Raw genomic sequence first — 22,933 nt, forward strand, 5'->3', positions numbered from 1 at the left:
CATCAGTGTCCTCTCTATGAGGCTAGCACCTCCCTGCAGCAATCACCAATACCTGCCTGCATCATTGTCTCCTCCAGGGGGCTAGCGCCTGCCTGCAGCAACTACCAATTCCTGCCTGCATCAATCTCCTCTCAAGGAGGCTAGCGCCTGCCTGCAGCACCTGCCAGTACCTGCCTGCATAACAGTCCTTCTGGGAACTTGCCTGCACCAACCCCACGACCTACCTGTGCTGTTATCCTTCTCATCTCTCTGTAACAACGACCTGGACGATTCTCCCTCGCCCTTTGCCCAGAGATCCTGCCTACACCAGTCACCTGGAGCAGTCAAACTCGAACCTCCTCGAGAGGTACTTCCTGCAACACTCCAGGACACCAGCCTGCACTGTCCACTCTCCACCGGACCTGGCTGCCTCGGTCTCCGGGGTCTGCCTGCGACCTTCTTCCCTCCGTTCCATCCAGGGGACCTGCCTGTGAATGCCCTAAGGACTTCCACCACCTTCCTAACTCTCCAGTCGGAGGGCATGCCTGCAGAGACCTCCACTATCTGCCTGTATATTCGCCTCCTCTCCTAAAAACTGCATGTATCTTCGCCTGTATTCGGCCATGTGTCCTGCGTGGAACAACCCCAGGTAAAGTCCACGTCCCCGTCGCTGTCCAGCAGCATGAACTGCCTGTAAGAACCACCAGGACGCGACTGTGGCATCTTTCACCTGCCAGGCGACCTGCCTGCAATAGCCTCAAGGCGCTATCTGTGGAATCTATCTTCTTGAGGACACCTGCCTGCCTACACCTTGACACTACAGGCAGAGTACCATCCTGTACCACTCCTCTCTCTAGCTTGAGGACCTGCCTGCAACAGCCTCCGAGACCTGCCTGCATCACTCCCCTCTCCAGCCAGATGACCTGTCTGTAACCATCTACAAGATCTACCTGCATCACTCCCCTCTCTAGCCTGTGGATCTTCCTGTAACAACCTCCGAGACCTGCCTGCATCACTCCGCCTCCAGCCAGGAGACTCACTTGACTGCATTACCCCTCCTCAGAGAGGAACTACCTTGCCACCGCGGCCCCTCCACACGCTAACCCGCTGACCCTGCGCCCCCACCCCTGGCACATCCACAGCCCTCCTCTGAAGCCGGGGGATGCTGGCACATCAGAACTGATTGAGGTCCAGAGCAGAGGGCCCCATGCTCCCCCCTGGCAAAGTACCCTCCCTCTAAGTGCCCATCTGCCCTCAGAGATCCGCCTCTTCTGCCCCCTGCCCACCGGTGCCAGGATGAGGAGGCTCCGGAGGTTCGTGCACCTCGTGCTGCTCTGCCCGCTCTCAAAGGGCATGCAGGTAAGCCACCTCACTGGGCATTGAATATTGAATATGGGGAAATGTTGGCCTGTGCATCTGTGTGCCTCCTCTATGTGCGTGTGTGTGTGGAGGGGTGGGGGGGGGGGGTACCTTACTGAGCACTGCATACTTGATAATACTGGGCTGAGCATCTGTGTGCCCTTTTTCTCTGTGAGGACGGGGAGCAGGTACCTTACTTGGCACTGAATGTGTAGTAATGCTGGGCATCTGTGTGCCTCATTTTTCTGTGTTGGGGGGGGGGGGGGGGGGGGCAGAATCCTCATTGGGTATTGAATATTTGAATATGTGGTAATGCTGGACTGTGCATCTTTGTGCATTATTTTCTGTGTGAGGGTGGGGGTAGGTACCTTGCTGGGCATTTAATATGTGGTAATGCTAGGCTTGGCATCTGTGTACCTCCTTTCTCTGCCTGTGTGTGTGGGGGGGTGGGGGTGAGTACCTTACTGAGTACTGAATATGCGATAATGCTAGGCTTGGCATCTGTGTGCCTCCTTTCTCTGCCTGTGTGTGTGTGGGGGGGTGAGTACCTTACTGAGTACTGAATATGCGATAATGTTGGACTTGCCATCTGTGTGCCTCCTTTCTCTGTGTGTGTGTGGGGGGGGGGGGGGCAGGTTCCTCTCTGGGCATATAGTATGTGGTAATGCTGGACGTCTGTGTGCCTCTTTTCTCTGTTTGGGTGGCACGTTCCTCATTGGGCATTGCATTTGTGGTAATGCTGGTCTGGGCATCTGTGTGCCTTCTTTCTGTGTTGGGGTCGGTACCTCGCTGGGCATTGAATGTGTAGTAATGCTGGTCTGGGCATCTGTGTGCCTTCTTTCTGTGTTGGGGTCGGTACCTCGCTGGGCATTGAATTTGTAGTAATGCTGGGCCGGCCATCTGTGCACCTTCTTTCTGTGTAGGGGCATCTGGAGGGCCTCTTTGAATAAGCGTGTCAGGTATTTGACTAGAGCCGGCATATGTAAGTGATGCCGGCAACTGTCTTGCTTCTTTCTGCACAGGATGGGCAGGCCCTACATTTTCCATTCGGTGTGTAGCGCTGCTGAGGGTAAATATGGCTTCTTTGTGGATGAGGGCAGGCCGCTCACTGCGTCATGCTGGGCTACGCACCGGTGCCTTCTTTCTATAGGGGTCGTCAGATACTTCACAGGTCACTAAAGAATGCTGCTCCGGATGCGCCTGCCTTGTTGCTGTGAGTGGGTGTTGGCGCTGGGCAGGTGGTGATGCGGCTGGCACTTGTCTCCTTTCTACCTGGGTGACTGGGTCATTCCTGCGACTAGAATACAAGACTCATATTGGCCAGGCGTCTGCATAACTTCTTTCTAAGTGGGATGGGGGCTACGCTGCCAGGGATGTTCAGTGTGACGTCGTTGTGCTCTGTGTGACGTCGCGGTGCTCTGTGTGACGCCGTCGTGTTGCTTGTGACGTCGTCGCGTGTGACTGACACGTGATTCGCTGGTTTCTTCCTGTCCGGTGAGGACCGGCAGGCTCACCTCCCACGCGCAGGTGCAGCCCAGCCTTCACACCCAGTGCTGGAAGTGACGGGTGTGACGCCGCCCAGGGCAGGGATGGCAGTGTTCATCCCTGGAATGGATAACACAGCCATCCGTGTTTAATGGAATGTGATCATAGCAGAAGTGACACACATTCACTAAACGTGTCATATATAGCGCTTCCTCTCGGCGCCTCGTAGCACTGTAATGGCTCTCGGAAGTGGCGTCGAACCTTCGAGCTGCAGGCTTGCAGGTTGATTCAGCAGGTGCATTAACTCACTGACCCTCCCCCTACACTGATCACTTTTTTTCCTGAAACAAACACGTCTCTTACTCCTCGTATGTTTCTGTCATGGAAGTCTTGGCGGCTCCTTATTAACTGTACCCAAATGGGTGCTAAATCGTGCCGGCCGAGCCACTGGGGAGCCCCGCGGGTCGCGGAATTGTGCCCAAAGCAGGCCATTCCGAGGTCTTTTCCCCACAAGACAGGCTCGCTGCTTTATAAAGGCCGATAATGGCGGATTGATGTTAAATGAACAATATTCTATGAAGAGCCATATTATTCTTTCCTTATTTTCCAAAGCTTTAGGTAGATAGATGATAGATTGACCAATATCCGCTGTTAGGGTGAATTAGAAAGAACCGCAGAGTGCAGAATGTCACGTGCGCCGCTCAGGAAGTCATCCAATCCGACAGCAAGGCCGGATGGGTTCTCATTGCCGTAGCCTGGCTCTGACTTTTGGAGGGAAGCATACTAATGTGTGGCCATGTAGCGCGCATCGTATTCGCACCTCTGCGGTTTCTAAGCGCTGCGAATAAGAGATTGTATTCCAGGGGCGGCTGGTGACATTTGAAAGTGGTGAGGCGTAAACTAATTTGCATATTGCAGCGAGCGAGCGAGCCCGAACCACCTTGCATCCATCCATACATCATTCATGCATCCACCCATCCATCCACCCACCCATCCTGCATCCATACATCATTCATTCATACATCCACCCATCCATCCTGCATCCATCATTCATTCATGCATCCACCCACCCATCCATCCTGCATCCATCATTCATTCATGCATCCACCCACCAATCCATCCTGCATCGATCCTGCATCCATCATTCATTCATGCATCCACCCATCCATCCATCCACCCACCAATTCTGCATCCATCCTGCATCCATCATTCATTCATGCATCCACTCATCCATCCACCCATCCATCCTGCATCCATCATTCATTCATGCATCCACCCATCCATCCATCCTGCATCCATCATTCATTCGTGCATCCACCCATCCATCCACCCATCCATCCTGCATCCATCATTCATTCATGCACCCATCCATCCATCCATCCATCCTGCATCCATCCTGCACCCATCATGCATTCATGTATCCATCCATCCACCCATCCATCATCCATCCTGCATCCATCCATCCATCCTGCATCCATCATTCATTCATGCATCCACCCACCCATCCTGCATCCATCATTCATTCATGCATCCATCCACCCATCATTCATCCTGCATCCATTCATGCATCCACCCATCCACCCACCCATCATCCATCCTGCATCCATCCATCATTCATGTATTTTTATGACCATATAACTTGCACACAGCTTGTCAGTGTTCAATACCAGTTTCGAACCTTGTACTCCAGTGCCAATGATACATGATTAATATTAATTGTTTTAAAACATGTATTTATTAGACACCAATTTCACACCTTAGTCGGAACATCATTTTTATTTGTTTTTTAAAATATCTATTTATTTAACACAAAAGTAAGTAATCTATACATTTTTATGGCTCGTGTGGGAGTGGTGCAGAGAGCGTCTTTGCTGTGCAGCTAGCCCAAGAGCATATTCATTTAATTGATGTACGTACGTGTTCTGTAGCACCAATATGTAAACTTTCAGCCACTTCGAAGCACTTAGACGAAGGACGCACATATAGAAGAACGTAAAAATGCAGTAAGTCTGCAAAACGTAAGATAGTTACAACGAGACTGGTGCTTGCTTTGGGGAGCATAATGTTGTGTCTGCGAGTTAGCTGTTCATCGCTGCACTTGGTGACCCCCCTCCCCAAAGCCCCCCCCCCTCCCCAAGAGTGCAGGGTCTGTGGTGGTGTTATGGTGTTAGAGACTGCATCCATGGGTCTCCGGGGCTAGGAAGCGAAGGCTGGGTAGAAACCCCTTTGCAGGCCCTCATGAAGGCCTGACCAGCGTCTCTTTCAATCGCCAAAGCAAAGGAAAGATATCACAACACGCTTCAGCTCCACACATCTACAAGCGCCCGCCTACGGGGCTAGTGCTTCGATGTCTGCCTAGGGTGATTCGTGGCACTCTACAAAAAACCGCAGGGAATACCCTTCCGTTGAAACAGGCTTGGAGATAGGCCCCTGCTTACTTCTCAGCGCTATATACATACATCAATTCTCCTTGCCAGCCTCACTTTCATATTTCCTTCTGATTGGTTCCCACCCGCCTCCCCTCTGACTCCCATCTCCCATGTTCCCCCTTTGCTGGACTTCAGCGTTGCTCCTTCATGACCAGGATTATTCTGGGCACGGACAGCGCGCGCAGACTCCCAAGAGCACTGCTCGTGCACGGGTCCCTGCAAGGTCTGGCACGCACGTCGGCATCACTGTGTTCACAACAGGGCACATGACGGCAGCACTCCGGATATACTTCCAGCACACCCCAAAAGTGCCATTATTGGTTAGTACGTAACATTAGAGTAGTCACTGCCACCAAATGTTTAAACAGACCCTTTACAAATGTTCATCTTTCAGATGTTAAGTGGTTCATTGGGTGTTAAACTGGTACCGAGGCGAAGAAAGCTGCTCAGAGAGAATGAATGTGTATTGTATCAGAGCGAAATAGTACAGCCACAGAATGTGCTATATTATGCCGCAACATGTGCCTTTCCTTGCCACATAATTTAGTCTGTCATCTAGGTGCAGATTACGATGGTCAGGGCCGGACTGGCCATAGCAGGCACCGGGCAATCCCTCGGTGCGCTGCACGAGTGGGGGCCAGTTTTGGCCCCTGGGGGCCGTTTTTGTTACAGGGCCTTTTTTGCAGCATAGCTGCAAACTCGGGCCTGTACCAAAATCGTCCGAAAACCGGCCCCGCCAAAGAGCTCGGCGACACCTCAACCCCCCCGAGTGGGGGGGGGGGGGAAGGGGGCGGCCGAGGACTTTGCCAGGGCCGGTTGTGGTTCCCAGTCCGGCCCTGACGATGGTGTTCGGAAAGCAGTCCGACCGAAGCAATTTTGGAATGCTTTCCGAACAGCTTGGGTTCCGGGAGCCCGACCGACCGATTACGGTGTCCGAACACCGTTCAGTCGGATTCCCATTGACTTAATTGGGAGCCTGTGTTCCGATTGACTACACAGGCTCCCATTAAAGAAAGGTGTGGTTGAAGAAAATCATGCACCCTGTGGCAGTCACCCCATGGAGCCTGCCACCCTTTGCATGTCTGGAAAGGGGGACTCATGGGTACCCCCACAGGCCCTATTCAGAAAACTCCAGGTGAAAGGGGGGCTACTACTGGCCCCCAAAGTGAGATTCTGACAGCCGATCTTTGTCAGAACAACCAACTCGGAAAGGCTGTCCGAATCTGGCATCCTACTCACTCAGTCGGAAACACAGTTCGATTCCAGTCTGACCAACTCGGTTGCTCCAAATGCCGTTCGGAACCAAATCGAAAAGTCCGAACAGTTTCCAGCCATCGTTCGGAAAAGTGTCTGAGTCAGTCAGAAAGGAGGCTTCCGAATCGGATTCGGACTAACCAAAAGCTATTCGGAGCCTTTCTTAATGACATCGTAATCAATCCCTAATTGGCTCTTCCAGTGCTGCATAATTCTAGTGGCCCTTAGCTCTAACCAGGGCTATATCCAGTTTTCCTCTACCTGAAGTATTAGGTTTAATTTCCTGTTTTGTGCTTCTGCAGGAGCCTCATACTTTGCTTTTGTAGCCCTAAATCGTTCCATGGAGCACAGGACATGAATTTTCAGAGATTTTGCCATGTTCTGAGGAATCGCTTTTGTCTGTTCCGCCTGACATTTGTAGGGAGGTCCAGGGGGTGTATGAAACATTCATTGCATGAGATTGTGGAAATGTGCCCTGGGGGCAGCATTCAAACAACTGCGCGCTTGCTTTCTTTTTGACCCTTCTCTTCAACCCCAACAGGGGTATGATGTGTCACTTGTCAGATACAATACGGTGGCTCCGTCGTTTGTGACACCATGAGCCAGTCCTGGGGTTTCAGCCAAAAACGTATTGAATGTTAGGTCAAATTGACCTTTAAACATGATGAGAAATTCAAGCCTGATGGTTACACGTGGCATACCATCACTGCCACCAGACACCCAACCTTGTTTGTCACAAAGATCCCCACCCTTTCCTTCCTCGCGCACACTAGTATTTGTGTTTTGGAAGACTGAATCTCAACTATCTTGGACTGGGACTCAAAAATACAAAGAAAGCTCTTCTTAAAGCCCCGGATATATGCAAATATATTCACGACTCATTTGCATGCCATTGTTCCCATGCTTTTTTTCCTGCATTGGTTTTCTCTTTCTCGTTACGCCATGTTGATGTTTTTTCAGTAATGGGCCCTGTGCTTATTTTTTGTGTTGTTTTCTTTATACAACTTTTTATCTAGGTACAGTTTTAGTTTTAGTTTTCTGCCCTCTGAATGGGGGGCTGTTTCATATATTACCAGCCTCATTTTGGGGTCTTGCCAAGACTAGAGTCGAGGTAAACACGAAGCCGTCTCTTTCACGCCAGGGTGTCGCTTATATTGATCCAATGTGGGGTGCATTGTCGTGTAAAGGTATCCCTGGTGGCCCCTCCCGCTCCTCAAGTGACCCTTATTCAGTCTGAAACGTATGTGCAGGGCTGGAATCACAAGTGGGGCTCATGGTATTATAGATGGGGGGCATCATTTTGTATGTAGGACACATTGACTGACCATTGTGAGGGGAGTGACACCTGTCCCCCGCTTCCTGCCCAAACTCCTACCACTCCGAGTCCGTTCCCGTGGTTTTGATCTTCCAGTGATATCTTAATCCCACCTCCTTCCCAGAATGTTACTTCCTCATCTTCCCATTTAAACACTGGGAGTAAGGGTGTGTGTGGTGGGGGGTGCTGCAGCACCCCCAAAATAACCACACTGGTGGTGGATTTTGTTTTGTACCTTGTAGCACTTGCTGTGCATTCGAAGAAAAATGTAAATGTAAATTGATACTTGTATAGCGCACTACTCACCCGCAAGGGTCTCAAGGCGCATGTACAAATACCGCTGTGGAACCCATCCTGGCTTTCTCTGTGAGGCATCCACTCCTGGGCACCCCCAAGGTGAAGGCCAGGCATCCTTAGGATTGTGGGGGCTGTTGTGGAGATTAAGCAAGCTATTGCCCAGAGTTGCAGAGTGGGACTCCATGATTGGAATAGGCACCGAGGCGAGAATTATCAGGTCCGTGGAATTTTGAGCCCAAGACCCGCCGAGGCGGGGAATTGAACCCTGGTCCCGGGCTAGACCTCTGCATCAGGGTCTGCCGCTCTAACCATTGTGCCACACTTCTCCACTCATTCAAATGTCAGGTAAAATCTCCTGACAGGCTGCTGCTTATTCTTTTAACACGGAGACTGGTGTTTACTTTTCTTTCTCCTACAGCTTTGTATGAGAATTTTTTTTAAGTGAAGTATGCGACAATCTTGCTTGTGTGCAAGGAAGAGCTGTAGGATCTTTTTCTTCTAATACCCAACAAAATGTAAATAACTATGAATTAACTGTCCAAATATTTAAAGATAAACAGGAAAGCACAAATGAGGTGCACTTTTTCTAATTCTGAAGTGTGATGGAAACAAATGAAAGATTTAATGGAATCAAACAAGGCACTCTCCTAGGTGATGTGACAATGACAAATATTCACTGAAAACCAATTTCTTCAAATTATCGTTTGCGTGCTGTATCGTTTTATCAGTAAAATTATATGCCTGTTTCAACTTAAGTGGTCCTTTCAATGGGAAATATTCTGTCCGTCAATGACAGACCCTACCACACCATGCTTTAGTAATACAGTTGTGACAGTGTGCTCCAAAATGTAACACCTGCTACATACCACACCCTTACCACTCTTCTGATGAATGAGTGTGACTCATCTGCAACACTTGTTCTTTGTGTGATGTTTGCATTTTTCAGAATCTCTAGAGTTCAGTGATGCCACATTGATAGCAGCACCCCCAGTCTGAAAATTGTCCCACCTCATGTGTTCTACTAATCCACCATCTGATTTAAAAAAAGGGCCCCCAAGTCGTTCTTAAGATAAAATGTTGGCTTCTGTACAGATCTGAATATACAAGTTTAGATCTTAGAATATCATTTCATGTAAAACCTTGATCTTGAGATATATGTATAGAAATGAATGTTATATTTACATTGTTTTTTCCCAAAATTTCTTTTTTCAGTCGATTCATCATTGTAGTCTCTTGCTGTTTCTGTTCTATTTACTGAACATTAAGAACACGTCCTGAAGCAGCTACTGTTGCGGCATGACGCCCTAAGTGAATTCTAAAGTAGGAATATTAATACACACCTGGCACGAATCCCTTGTGCCTCTAAGAACCTGACCACAGCCAGATAAATGTTCCTATTATCCTGTTTTGCACTGTCAACCGTTCTCCTGTCATGAAAGGCTGACCTGCCAATCTGCAGGGCCCTCAACATTGCAGCAGTCAATCTATGAGCCCAGGCTTCAGCGCTGCATTTCCCTCAGCGGGCATCAAAAACTCACCTCCAGTTGCCTACTTTTCATTGCCGGATCTCTCTTCTCCTTGGCATTCTTCTACCTGTAGAATTTGATCAGGCGATAGCTTGTTCCTTGTAAATGTAGACCTCAGACAATGGTGGTAAGGTTCATAATATGAGGCTAAGCCGGAGGTGAGTGCGGCCTGACATTGAAAAGGGAAGGATCTTCTTACAGAATGCAATGGCCCATCCGTCAATACATAACTACAATATCCCTCCCCTTGCGCGATGATCACATTTCTTGCTCCGTGTTGACACGATGCGGCCTGGAGGCCATCATCTGGATGGAGTTAGATATGTTTTTTTGTAGAGCGCTGACCAGAACGGTTTAGACACCACTGCTCTGAATCCTCAGGACTCTTGAATCCTCACCAGACACTGCTGCCCCTTTATTCCACTCTCGCCCTGCCTGTTTTCTCACTTTGTGCCGTTTTTTCTGTGTTTATCTTCCCCTCTCTTTCTCGTTTGTGTGTTTTTATCTCTCTTGGTCTCGCTCCATATCTAATGAGGAATAATAAGTACTGGTCTCCATAAAATGAATGCCAGTGGCAACCGCCGGCACAAATTAAGCACTGGTAGTGAGGCTTAGATATATAAAGGATGTGTGCTAGAGGAGGGCTCCATTACCAGTTCAGATTCCTCCAATAATTCATGGATTTGAACTTTTAGAAGCTTTGCACATAGGAGCAAATCACCAACGTAAAACAACGATATTTAGAACATCTAAATGAGAAGCCAGGGCCTTTTGAGTCGGGCAGATGGGAATGGGGCGGATGGGAGTCGGGCGGATGGGATTCGGGCTGATGGGAAACGGGCGGATGGGAGTCGGGCTGATCAGAATCAGACAGATGGGAGTCGGGCGGATGGGAGTCGGGCAGATGGGAGTCGGGCGGATTGAATTCGGGTGGATTGGAGTTGGGCGGATTGAGTCGGGCAGATCGAAGTTAGGTGGATTAGTCAGGCGGATGGGAGTTGGGCGGATTGAATTCGGGTGGATTGGAGTTGGGCGGATTGGAGTCGGGCAGATCGAAGTTAGGTGGGATTCGGGCTGATGGGAAACGGGCGGATGGGAGTCGGGCTGATCAGAATCAGACAGATGGGAGTCGGGCGGATGGGAGTCGGGCAGATGGGAGTCGGGCGGATTGAATTCGGGTGGATTGGATTTGGGCGGATTGGAGTCTGGCAGATCGAAGTAAGGTGGATTAGTCGGGCGGATGGGGGTCAGACGGATCGGAGTCAGGTGAAATAGTTCGGTGGATGGGAGTTGGGTGGATCAGAGTCAGGCGTCTCAGTCAGGCGGAGTCGAGTGGTATACAGCTATGCTTGAGCATGGCTGGCCCATTATTCATGCACCTGATTTTCTCAGGGGAACAAAACAGATCTGATTTTACCACATGGTGATTCAGGCAGCAAACCGCATGAAGCTTGTGCTGCACAAGCAGAACAGCCCTGCCCCTCCTTCCCTGCGGCTCTTTTTCTCTGGCAAGAAAGATACAATGGTCCCCTGCTGGCTTCCTCTCTCTCTCTCTCTCCTCTCCTCTCTCATCCCTGCTCCCTCCCCTGTCGCAATCCAGACTTCCCTTACACATTTACCAGCAGGTGATAAATATGTGCATTAATTCACACGAAACTGGGAATGCCGTGCATAATTCCTCCCGGTAAAACCAGGTGCGCGCACGAATTCCCCATTCCATGGGAATTAACTCACAATAGCAGGAATTATGTGGGAAGTTCTGGCCTGTAACAGTAGTTCTGTCTGCCCAAAGTCCTGGAGTTTCCTCATAGTGATCCTCCATACTCTTAATCTGGGCTGAAGACGTCTAATGGGATCCAGTGAAATGTATTTATTTATTTATAAAGTTTTATGTAGCTAAATGCAGTTCTTATGCATTTCAGAATCAGCTCTGTGGTAAAGAATGTTAATATCTCCCGAGGTGTCTGCACACAGCATACAGTTAATGTATATTATTCGACAGGCCACACACCACACCATGGCTGAGTGCTTGGGTGGAAGAGGTCTGCAGTGCAGTGTGGCCTTTATGGGAAGAGTTTAGGGCTGTCCATAATTGACCCTAGTAGTGCTTTTACCCTGATTTGGCATGACTTGACATCACTACATGACTTGACTTGACTTGACTGACTCGACTTGCCATGACATGCATTCACGCCACTTAACATGACATGGCTTGACATTACATGACTTTACTGACCTAACATGACTTGACGTGACTTGACGTGACTTGATGTGACTTGACATGACTGACTTGACATGACGTGACATGACGTGACTTGACGTGACTTGACGTGACTTGATGTGACTTGACATGACTGACTTGACATGACTTGACATGACATGACTTGGCGTGACCTGACAGTAATTGGCATGACATGACTTGACATGACATGACTTGACATGACTAAACGTGACGACTTGACTGACGATATCACATGACTTGGCTTGACTAACTTGACATGACTTGACATGCATTGACATAACTTGACATGACAGACTTGACATGACTGACTTGACATCACATGACTTGACATGACGACATGACTTGACATGACATGACATGACTTGATTTGACTGACTTGACATGACTTGACATTACTTGACATGACTTGACATGATTTGGCTTGACATGACTTGATATCACGTGACATGGCTTGACTGATATGACTGACTTGACATGACTTGACATTACTTGACATGACTTGACTTGGCGTGACAACGTGTTTTGACATGACTTGACTTGACTGACTTGATATCACGTGACATGGCTTGACTGACATGACTGACTTGACCTGACTTGACATGACTAAACGTGACGACTTGACTGACGATATCACATGACTTGGCTTGACTAACTTGACATGACTTGACATGCATTCACATGACTTGACATGACAGACTTGACATGACTGACTTGACATCACATGACTTGACATGATGACATGACTTGACATCACATGACTTGACTTGACTGACTTGACATGACTTGACATTACTTGACATGACTTGACTTGGCGTGACGACATGTTTTGACATGACTTGACTGACTTGATACCACGTGACTTGGCTTGACTGACTTGACTGACTTGACTGACGTGACATGACTTGACATGGTTGCTGCATGCAAGTGTGTATCAGAGGGACGAGTAGTGATGGATGGAGCACATGGGGTTTATATTGATGTAATTATTGTGCCTTGTTGAAGCGATCTCCATAGATTCCATTTAGGAGCACCCGTGGAGCGGTCCATGGCACGCACTGAATGCAGGCAGCCCGGGTAGAATGCTCAGCTCTATAAGGTGCCCCCGGGATGGAGCTGTGAGCGACCCTCAACATGCACTAATGACAGGCAGCCAGGCTAGGCAAATACTATACAGCGGGTACCCATGCTCGGGGTTGAGAGAGTTATCGCAGTCACTTTCTGGTACACAGCACTTGTAACATTTCCCAGTGCAGTGGCATAAATTAGAAATGTTGCTAGGACTCAGCAATGCCACTGTATAAACCCTGGAAGGATGGGAGTTGGAGTTGGTCCTGCTGATTAAACACAGTTAAGAGGTGAGTACTTAACTCATTGAACTGTTTGACTGAGGGCAAGGTCTATAATTCGGTGGCGGGGAGAAGAGGGGATTGCAGAATTTCTTTACACCACAATGACATCACACATTAGCATTGGTGTACATGACACAATAGTATCTCTTTCTGAGCCTTAGATACCATTTAAAGCACGTAAATAAAGAGCAGCAGGTATGAAAGCGGATGTCCTGGAGGTGTAATTGACACACGTGGTTGCGTGCGCTCTGGTACTCCTTGGACAAACAGCACGAGGATCAACTCCATAAGCATGCGTCACTTCCGAGCTTGGCGTGTGTTGCTCGAGGCACGTGGCGTGTGCTGCACGCGCGCTGCGGGGCGCCTCGGAGCATTGACCTTTGCGTCATCCTGCAGCGCACATCTGGGGCGTGCCTGCAGGCTGCAGGGCACCCCATGACCCGCATGCAGCCTGCGGTTTTTATTGAGTCTATTGATGCAATGATTAAGCAAATACGGCAAACTTCTCAGAGGGCCACAGGGAGATCATTGAGGCTGAAAGCGGCAGTGGCAGTAGCAAAATATTTTGCTGTCGTTTGTGTACGTAGGCGCTTTCATGCTGCAACCTTCATAAGCAAGCCTTCCTTTGTTGCCAGAGATGGCTTCAGGCCGTTAAGAGTTTGCTCTAGATTTAGTTTTATATAAGGAATCAAAACTGTTCCCAACCTGCTAAGGATTTTCTCTGGCGCACAGAAACTAAATCTTGGTTATTTGAAATAAACTTCTAGCAGGGTTCAGGCTTAGCAATGGCAGCAAGACACAGACCAGGAGTTATTGTGTTATGCCAGGGACAAGTCGTTGTAAAGTCTCCAGAAGAGAAGAAGTGTGGTCGAGTTTAATAAAACTGTGCTTACAATGTGTCAGCATTAAATAGTAATAGTAATATGTGGATGGATACATTGAGTAGCCCTCTTATGGTCATAAGCTTGGGGTGGACTCATATCTATCAACTATACTAGCCATTCATTCTTCCCCAAATGTATTACCATTTAACTCCACAAATACAGGTGGGCCTTGTCTAAAATAGGATATTGTACATAAAGCAAATAACAATCGATTATTAAATAAAAAAAAGTTAGAAGCTGTGGCTTTAAAAATGTTTATCTTAGTTTATGGCTGGGCAGAATCAACCGGGCACTTTGGCTGTTGTCTGAATAAGAATGAGGCTTTTTGCTCAGTAGTAAGGACAACGATGTTGGAAATATAGCCAGCGGACCATTGAGTAATAATGAACCAGCCATTTTAGAGTGGTATCTGTTTAGTTTCTCTTTCATTTGTGCTTATTCAGTAGGCCCAGGTGGAATTCGAGTTACGCCAGCGTAATCTGAGTAATTTTGGTAATTTTGCGTTACTCTTTGACGTGGAATTACCGCTAATAATGCGATTACTCCTGCTCAAGTAATTTGAGGGAAAAGAATCCTGCAACAAGATCACGTTTAGCGAGCAGCCACTCGCGCCCACTGTTCCTGTTCTGCTGCATTAACCAATATTTCTAAGTGCAAAATGCCTCTTTGCATCCATTTTGGAAGCTTGGAAGCGAGGGTGCATTTTGCACGAAGAAATAGCACAAATTGCCTGGAGTAGTTGGGGGAAAACCCTACCCCAAGAGCACATCTAGCGAATGTGAGTGGCTGCTCACTATTCGTGTTCTGTTGCATTTTGCACTTTTTCTTTGCACAAGATGCTTTCTCGCACCCGTTTTGAATGTGAGTGTTATTTTTGGGTAAACGCTGAATTGCTCGTCTCACTTAATTATAGGTAACCTCACGGAATTCTTAGGTATTTCCGCCGGATTAGACTACACTGAATTACTTGAGTTTCGCCTACCCTTCGTGAACAGGGGTTTGTCCTTTCATTGGTGTGCATTAGTAGGACTGTTGACTTGTCTGAGCAGCTACAAGCCGCAGCATGTGTGTGTGGTGTGGATGGGAGGGTGCATAGGCGGAGTGTGCCCTTCGTGGGGAGTTGTGGTTGTGGTGTTCCAGGTCCTAGTGTGTGGACTAATCCAAGTAATTTTGGTAATTTTGAGTTCCTCTTTGAAATTACCGGTAACAATGCGATTACTCCTGCTCAAGTAATTTGATGGAAAAAAAATCCTCCCACAATATCACATTTAGCGAGAAGCCACTTGAGCTCACTGTTCCTGTTCTGCGGCATTTACCAATATTTCTTAGTGCGGAATTCCTCTTTTCATCCATTTTGGAGCAAGGGTGCATTTTGCACTGAGAAATAGCAATAAATGAGTACGTTGGGGAAAATCCTACCCCAGAGCACTTTTAGCGAGTGAGTGGCTAACGAATAGTAAGTGGCTGCTCACTATTCGTGTTCTGTTGCCTTTGCGCTTTTTCTTTTACGCAAAATGCTTTCTTGCACCCATTTTGAACATGAGGGTAATTTTTGTGTAAACGCTGAATTTCTCTTCTCACTTAATTATAGGTAACCTCACGGAATTGTTAGTGATTCAGATGGATTAGGATACATTGCATTACATGATTTACGCCCACTCTCAATAATCAGTGGGTTGGCCCTTTATTTGTGTGCATTAGTAGGGCTGTTGACTTGTTCAAGTGACTGCAAGTGTAGCATGTGTGTTTGGTGTGGTTGGGAGGGTGCGTAGATGGAGTGTGCCCTTGTGGGTCGTGGTGGTTGTGGTGTGCCAGGTCCTCGTGTGTCCTTTTGCTGTGTCGCGGCAGACGCGGCACTGACGCTCGGAGTGCAGGAGTTACAGAAATGTGCATTATTAGATTGTTTCGGTACCATGCACTTCATGCATATAATGATGAAATCTCGCAGAGGGGCAGAGGTAATTCTTCTTCGCGCAGATCTAGGGTTTCTAAGATTCGGAGGTGTTTGGTCACAGTGGACAGATGTGGCTGAGTTTTGAAATGACTTCCCTATGGGGTCTTGGATTCAAGGCACCTTTGGTGAAAGCTGTGACGTGTGCTTTAAAAGTAGCAGGAGGTGAGTAAGCACATTTTCCTAGCTCCAGAAGGAGATGCTGTCTTGTATTTTTTGGACCGGTGTTGATACGTAATTAGTCGCAGACCTTATTCGCCTCTGACACCAAGAAACATTGGGACCTTACGGGTGGGTTTAAAATCTGCCTAGTAACATGACAAAACGTGTTTCTGTTGTAAAGCACATGTGATTTGCTGTTGCTTGTATAACAGAGATTCATTGTTAAGGAACTCATCACTGCGAATTTTTTGGGGCCTTGGGACTGCAGTACTTAATTTTTAAAAGAAGGGGTGTCAGGGCCCAAAGTTTTGCTTAGAAGCCTACGGCTAGTGTTACTGAATGTCAGTGTGCTAACTCCCAACCCAGCGTATTTTTGATTCAACCCCATATCTCTAATCCACCCCAGACACACCCTGCCCAGTTATCTGACTCTTGGAGTTTCCAGCTCTCTGTTTGCCACATTTTATTCATTTTTCTCTTCTTCCCCCTTTGTGTGTTTTTCTCTCTCTTGCTCTGACTCAAAAGCCAAATGAGGTAAAATAAGTGTTGATCCTCCAAAATGACTGCCGGTGGGCCCCACCTTCAACCACCGGCTAAAATTAAGCACTGCATGGTAGGATGCCAGTCTTAGGAGCTCAACCGGGCTTCAAGCTGAATCCTGTTGTGGACTCGCAAATAAACCTATAAAAACATCAACAGTATTTTCTCGGTCACTGTTCTGACTTTCATATTTTTTTTCACAATTTTTAAAACTCAACATTGTGGTAGTAAACCGGGGTTGGGGGTTCGGTGCGCCCCTGCTAGGCCTGTGTATGGTATGCTGGTGGGTGAGTGGTGTCGGGAAATGAACCCTGTGGCCTTCTTCGCTAAGCCTGATGAGGCCAACATGCCTACTCACTGCATGAGCCATAGGCAGGGCACAAGTCGTAAAAAAAGAAGTGGGGGGACGCTGTCACCGGAAGTGACGGCACGACAGGAAGTGGCGTCACAAAAGGTGCCGAGCCCCTCGTCCCAGAGAGGCCAAAGACTGAAGTCCAGCTGTTTAGCAGGGGGGACAGCGTCCCCCCCCCGCCCCCCCCCCCCCCCCGGTAAAATAAATGGGGGGATGCCGTCCACCTGCGTGCTACCCCGACTCGAGCCCTGGCCATAGGACACCCTGAAAAATGTCCTCGGGTTAAGTGGTGGATACCATGTGATGTGCCTTTGAGCGCGCCCATTATCCTGGGTGGTGGAGTTAGCACATATCCCAAATACGGTGTGTTTGACCCCGTTCCTAGAGTGTGCCCCAAGGTTTCAGTGCTGCATAACATCCCGTCTCTTGCCCCGTACTCTAAAAATGTTTAACACTATTGTATCCATTATATGGACAAGCCTTTCCTTGAGCATGCTGCACTTTCAGTCCTGATGGTGACCTGCAGGTATATATAAATGTAGAGTTTTTGAGAGGTGGAAGGCCGAGAGAATTAAGGAAGACAGGTACTTCTAAGTGTAAATATACACCAAAAAAAGGCATCTTGGCCCTGAAAAAGAAAAGAATAGAAAAGAGAAAAGGAGCCCATATGTTAAAATTAGGAAGGCACTGTTCTTAATAACATAATCTTGACCTTTAGGCAAAAAGATACGTTTTACGTTCTCGACGAAAGATTCTGTGGCCAGTGATGCTGCGCAATACGCAAGGTAGCCGATTCCAGGCATTCAAACTGTAAAAGATTCCCCTCCACGATGGCCAAATGGCCAAAGCAATATGCGAGGCAGAACGCAAAGCATGTATAGGAAGGAGGGTGTTTAGTGATGTAAGTCATAAGAGTGGGGGCGCCAGTGCCTTTTATCACTTTCAGGGCCAGAGAATCAGTACTGAATTTCAGTTCATGAAGCAAGCTTTCTGACACTGAGCATCAGTGTATTCCTGGTCTACGCTTGCAGGAGGGAAAAGTGATCTCTAAAACTCTACTGCGAATCAAAAATTGTTTATAAGCAGTGCTATATAATGCTTCACAATCCGTTGTCTCCAATTTTGGTCTGGTGTAAAAGCCTTCCAGTTAAATGGATGGAAATAAAACGTGTTTACCCATTTTGCATACAGAGACCTCAAATTCTTGCAAATTGATTTGATCATATGTGTGGCTTGCAGAGCCTTGTTGGTGCCAATGAGTGCAGGTGGTGGGTACCAGCGCTCATTTTGGGCAGCAGGACTTATTTTTCTTGTTAGATTTTTAGCCAGAGATAGAGAGATGAAGGTAGAAAGATAAGACAACATCAACACAGGGAGAAAGTAGGTATGAAAATAACCAGCTTGAGTGAGATAAAGAGGCAGGAAGCCTTGGGTGGTGGAAGAAAGAGGCATAAGGTGGCCTTAAGACTAGACAGCTTTGGTGTTTGTCACCACGTGCATTCCGCATTCAACAGCAGAGGGCTTCTAATCAAAACCTTAGGCCCTCACACTTTTTAACAAATTAAGCACTGGCGACTTACGGCCAGATTCATCAAGCTTAATTGCGCTCGCAAATGGCCAGATTCTGAGAATCTGGCTCTTTGCGAGTGCAATTTTTGCATTTGGGATTCATCATCCCAAATGCAAAATTCGCTATTAAAGAATTCGCACATTTGCAAGGAATTGCATTTAAGGAATCTCTATTTGAGATTCCTTAAATGCAATTCATGAACCATTTTAAAATTGCGAAATCGCAATTTTGGGCCGCTATTTACCGCGAGGTCAAACCTCGTGGTAAATAGCTAAAACTTAGAAAAATGCATTTAAATGCATTTTTCTAAGTTGCATGTTATACACACACATGTCCTTTGGACATGTGTGTGCGCAACAGCAATGTAGATTACATTTCAGGGGTGCTACAGGGTGTCCTTTGGACACCCCTGGCACCCTTGAAATCTCTTCCTTATTTGCGATTAGCTATGGGCCTTTAGGCCCATAGGAATGAATTGGGAGTTATTCCTTATTTGCGATTAGCAATTAGCTAATCGCAAATAAGGAATCAGTGGGAATCGCGAATTCAATTGCGATTCCTACATGAATCCCGTTTTGCGAGTCCTTAATAGCGAATCCTTAAAATTTGCTATTAAGGACTTGCAATTCCTTACCTTGATGAATCTGGCCGATAGTGCCTTGCCGGTCACAACAGCAGTTGGTACTGTTAAAGATGACAGCTGGCACCATAGAAAAGCATACACAAAGGAGGACCTGAGGAAATTCTAAGACCCGCAGAGGCCGCTTCCCCAAACACATAACCAAAAAACACAATATGGGCCCCTGGGTCTTCAGGCGTATTGTTAGGGTGCTGGTGTGTGCCTTAGGACGATTCTCCTCACCCACCCATGGGTGGCATGCTTCATCATCAGAGATCTCCCCGCACTACGAACCTAAGGTGGGTGAGCGGGCCCATATCATACAAAAGTTCACTGATACAAAATGGTTCTTCTTTTCCCTACATAGCCGCCATCTTCCCGCCGCAGAGCATGTGCACCGCCGCCCTGGCCCGCTGCTGCTTCCTCTGGCTGCGCTGAGCGCCTCTGCTCCTGGCGGCGGGGAGAGCCTGGCCTTCGGGCTCTGCACCGCTGCAGCGGCAGCCGCTCATCTCCGGAAGGGGAGGGCTGCAAGTGACAGAGCTGGAGTTACTGCAGGTCAGGTGATGTGGGCGGCCACCAGTTTATGAGCAGAGCAAGGAGCGTTTACACTCATTCCAGGGGTGGAAGACCAGTGCTAATAATGTCAAGACTATCCTGCCTCCCAGTCACATTTTATGTCATTATGAGGACATTACTGGGAACTGCAGAGTAACAGATGGGGGATTTATACTTCATAGTTCATATCCAAGCTTGACAAAGGATGTTTACTGGTGAGAAAAGGGAGGGAAAAAGTCAGCATCCTCATACAATTTCGTATAATATATAGACAGCGAAAAGGAACAGGGTAGCGGCTTATCCATGGACCGATAATAGCATGGAAGGGTTTTCCTGCGGGCAAAGTAAACCAAGACACAAAGGTTCAAGTGAAATGTCCCCCCCTCCCTGGCTTTATTTGTGGGTGCTGTTAAGGCTCATCAGTCGCATTAAAGCTCTCTCGATGTGCTCAGAGGTATGCGTCCATTGTGTTTTATTATCAGATGTACATGCCTGCACCTCAGCCTCGATGCGGTACTCCCAGTGCACATATTGTCCCCAATCCTTTAGAACCGGCAGGTAGTCCGCCAGGGGTGTATTCTTTCCCCCTTCTCGTTCACCCTATATATTCATGGTCTAGAACAAGCTTTCTCTTAGTGCAGGCGAATTGTCCGAAGGTGGGATCTAGACCACTTCCATTTCTTTTGTAGGCCGATAGCGCGGTTCTCATGGCACAGACAGCCGTGAGACTGCAGTCATTATTGAATATGTTTGTTGCCTTTATGACCAGTTTGGATCACAAAGTTAATTTTACAGCATCCTATATTGTGGTAGTCAGGCTACAGACCACCAGCTCCAAAACTTTCAAGGTGGGATAAAATACCTTGGCCACAGTCCCGGTTTTCTCATACCTCTGGGTACTGTTCCATGTGAACAATAATTGGAAACCCCTGACCGAGGGGAGGAAGTGTGAGCATGTTAAGGTAACGGGTGCAGTGGCTAGTTTCACCCAGAGATTGGGTTCTAGCCCCCCCAGCACATTAATCATGAATTTCCAGGCCAATGTGTCTGTAAGGCTTTATACAGCAGTGAGGTTTGAGTATTTACAAAGGTTGATAACATTCAGATTAATGAAAACATCATGTTTTAGGATGCTTGTTGCAGGTCCCCAAAAGTACACAGTCTTTCTCTGTCCATGATTAGCTTGGAATAAAATACCTAGCAGACATTATTGCTCTTAGACCATTGCTATGCGGGAAAAAGATCTGGACGGGGGAGGGAGCTCAGATAAACAGGCATATCTTTTCTGGTTCTCTTGACCATATGCATAACATTCCTTGGATTCTCCATATGAAAGCAGCTTTTACCAGCAGTGGGCAGGGAGGATGTAATTCATATCCCCCAATCCCTGAGACCCTGTGAGTTGAAAAGGATGAGGGATCAGCTCTTCGAACACCTGATCTTACAAAGAGAAAGAACAGACAGACCTGGTGAAACCTATGGTGAGGGGGCATATTCTCTTAAAGATAGTTCAGGTTATGGAGCCATAAGTACCCATTGTTATCAATGAGAGGGGTAGATTTATTCTCGTCAGATTCAGGTTTCACCTGCTGCATCGCCTTCTGGCTTCCCCCAGTGGCTGGAACCAACTGGGCTCTTGGACCCCTGCAGCTGCGACAATATGGCTCCGCAGGACCCCCAACACTTAGTTCTGTTTTTTAAGTATGTGAATTGTTTGTCATCTCATTACTGAAACGCTTGAATTTCAGGCAAGCTTATCCGGCTTTTATGTTTTTGCAGATCTTATCCAATGAACATCTTATATTTGCTGTTTCCCACTTTTTAAGAGCGAGGTTGAGATTAAGATATTCTAAACCGGATTCATTTTGTTGCTGCTATTGGAGGATTTTAAAACCAATGTAATATCTAGATTCTCGCTTCTTTCTTTTCAGGGGCTTTTTACCAGCTGTTTTGATCATTTTTATGGTTTTATTGATATTGCGTGTATATTATCTTATCCTTTTGATATGTATGTATTATGTTATTGTGCTCTTTTTATTGTTATATTTACATCCAAATAAAGATTTATGATGATGGTGAAAGAGTACCACATGTGTTGCTAAGTTGTGGCAAACATTAGCTGGTCACCTTTCAGTTGCTGATTACCGAATTCGGGTGTTAAACTGGTGGTAACGTTGTAAGGTAGCCATCAAGTTTGAGGTTTCTTCCAGGTGGTGGTCTCCAGAGTAAAGGTTCTTATGGGTCTGTCATACTGTGTTGACTCCTAGCAGTTAGGAGAGTATTCTCTTTGACTGACTCATCTGAAATACTCTTCTCTTCCTTCATCCGACCCAGTACCATCACAATGTTAACCACCACTAGATAATTAGGACCAATGTCATATGTGTTGTTTTCTAGGTTTTACATTTTTCACCTTTTTTGTGGTTTGTGTGTTGTCTTGCTGCACAGGATCTTTCATGGGTGTCATTCCAGTTATTCTTAGTGAGCATGTTGGGTGTTCCGCTAATTTTATTTTTGGTTCTTTGCGAATTTAGGGTGTTCAATTAACGTCTTTGTATCAATGAGCTTTTGTTATAGATGAGGTTCTGTGTGTGGCTACAGTACAGGTTTTTGGGTTCAGAGGTGTTGTTGTGTTGGTTGGATTGTTCTGGTGTCTCCACATCAGAAGATAGGGTTCCTTTCAGCACAGAATGCTGTTTGCACAGGAACTGAAACATTGTGCACACTGAATATTTAACTGCCTGTAGTCTGGCACTGCTGCACTAACCCGAGGTCCCACCCTTGTGAAATGAATATTCATAGTTGCATGAAAGTAGATGTGAGGAATATACATCAAATACTCTACTCCAATTACCATAATGCATTGGGACATAACAACTTAAGCATTGAAGCGTGCAGTTGTGATGCAACAGGTGACCAATGAATACACAACTGTAAGGTTCACAGGCTAATGGCAACCCAGAGAAAGAGGATGGACTTTAAGAATGCCACACATTGCACGTTTCTGAAAAGAATCTATGCCTGAACTGACTTAATATCTTTTCTCAACATGGTGTCTATGAATG

At 47.2% G+C, this 22,933-nt stretch overlaps 1 protein-coding gene across 1 annotated transcript in view; it reads left to right on the plus strand.

Moving 5' to 3' along the window:
* The first annotated feature begins 1,057 nt into the window (after positions 1 to 1,057).
* Positions 1,058 to 22,933, plus strand: part of DIPK1B (divergent protein kinase domain 1B) — a 369,200-nt gene continuing 347,324 nt past the window's right edge. Inside the window, exon 1 of the mRNA XM_086921040.1 lies at positions 1,058 to 1,338. Within this exon, the coding sequence (XP_086777166.1) occupies positions 1,276 to 1,338 (63 nt within the window). The 5' untranslated portion in view covers positions 1,058 to 1,275. The remainder of the gene's footprint in view (positions 1,339 to 22,933) is intronic.

This window comes from Lissotriton vulgaris, chromosome 5, assembly GCF_964263255.1.
Source record: "Lissotriton vulgaris chromosome 5, aLisVul1.2, whole genome shotgun sequence".
NCBI classification, from domain to species: Eukaryota; Metazoa; Chordata; class Amphibia; order Caudata; family Salamandridae; genus Lissotriton; species Lissotriton vulgaris.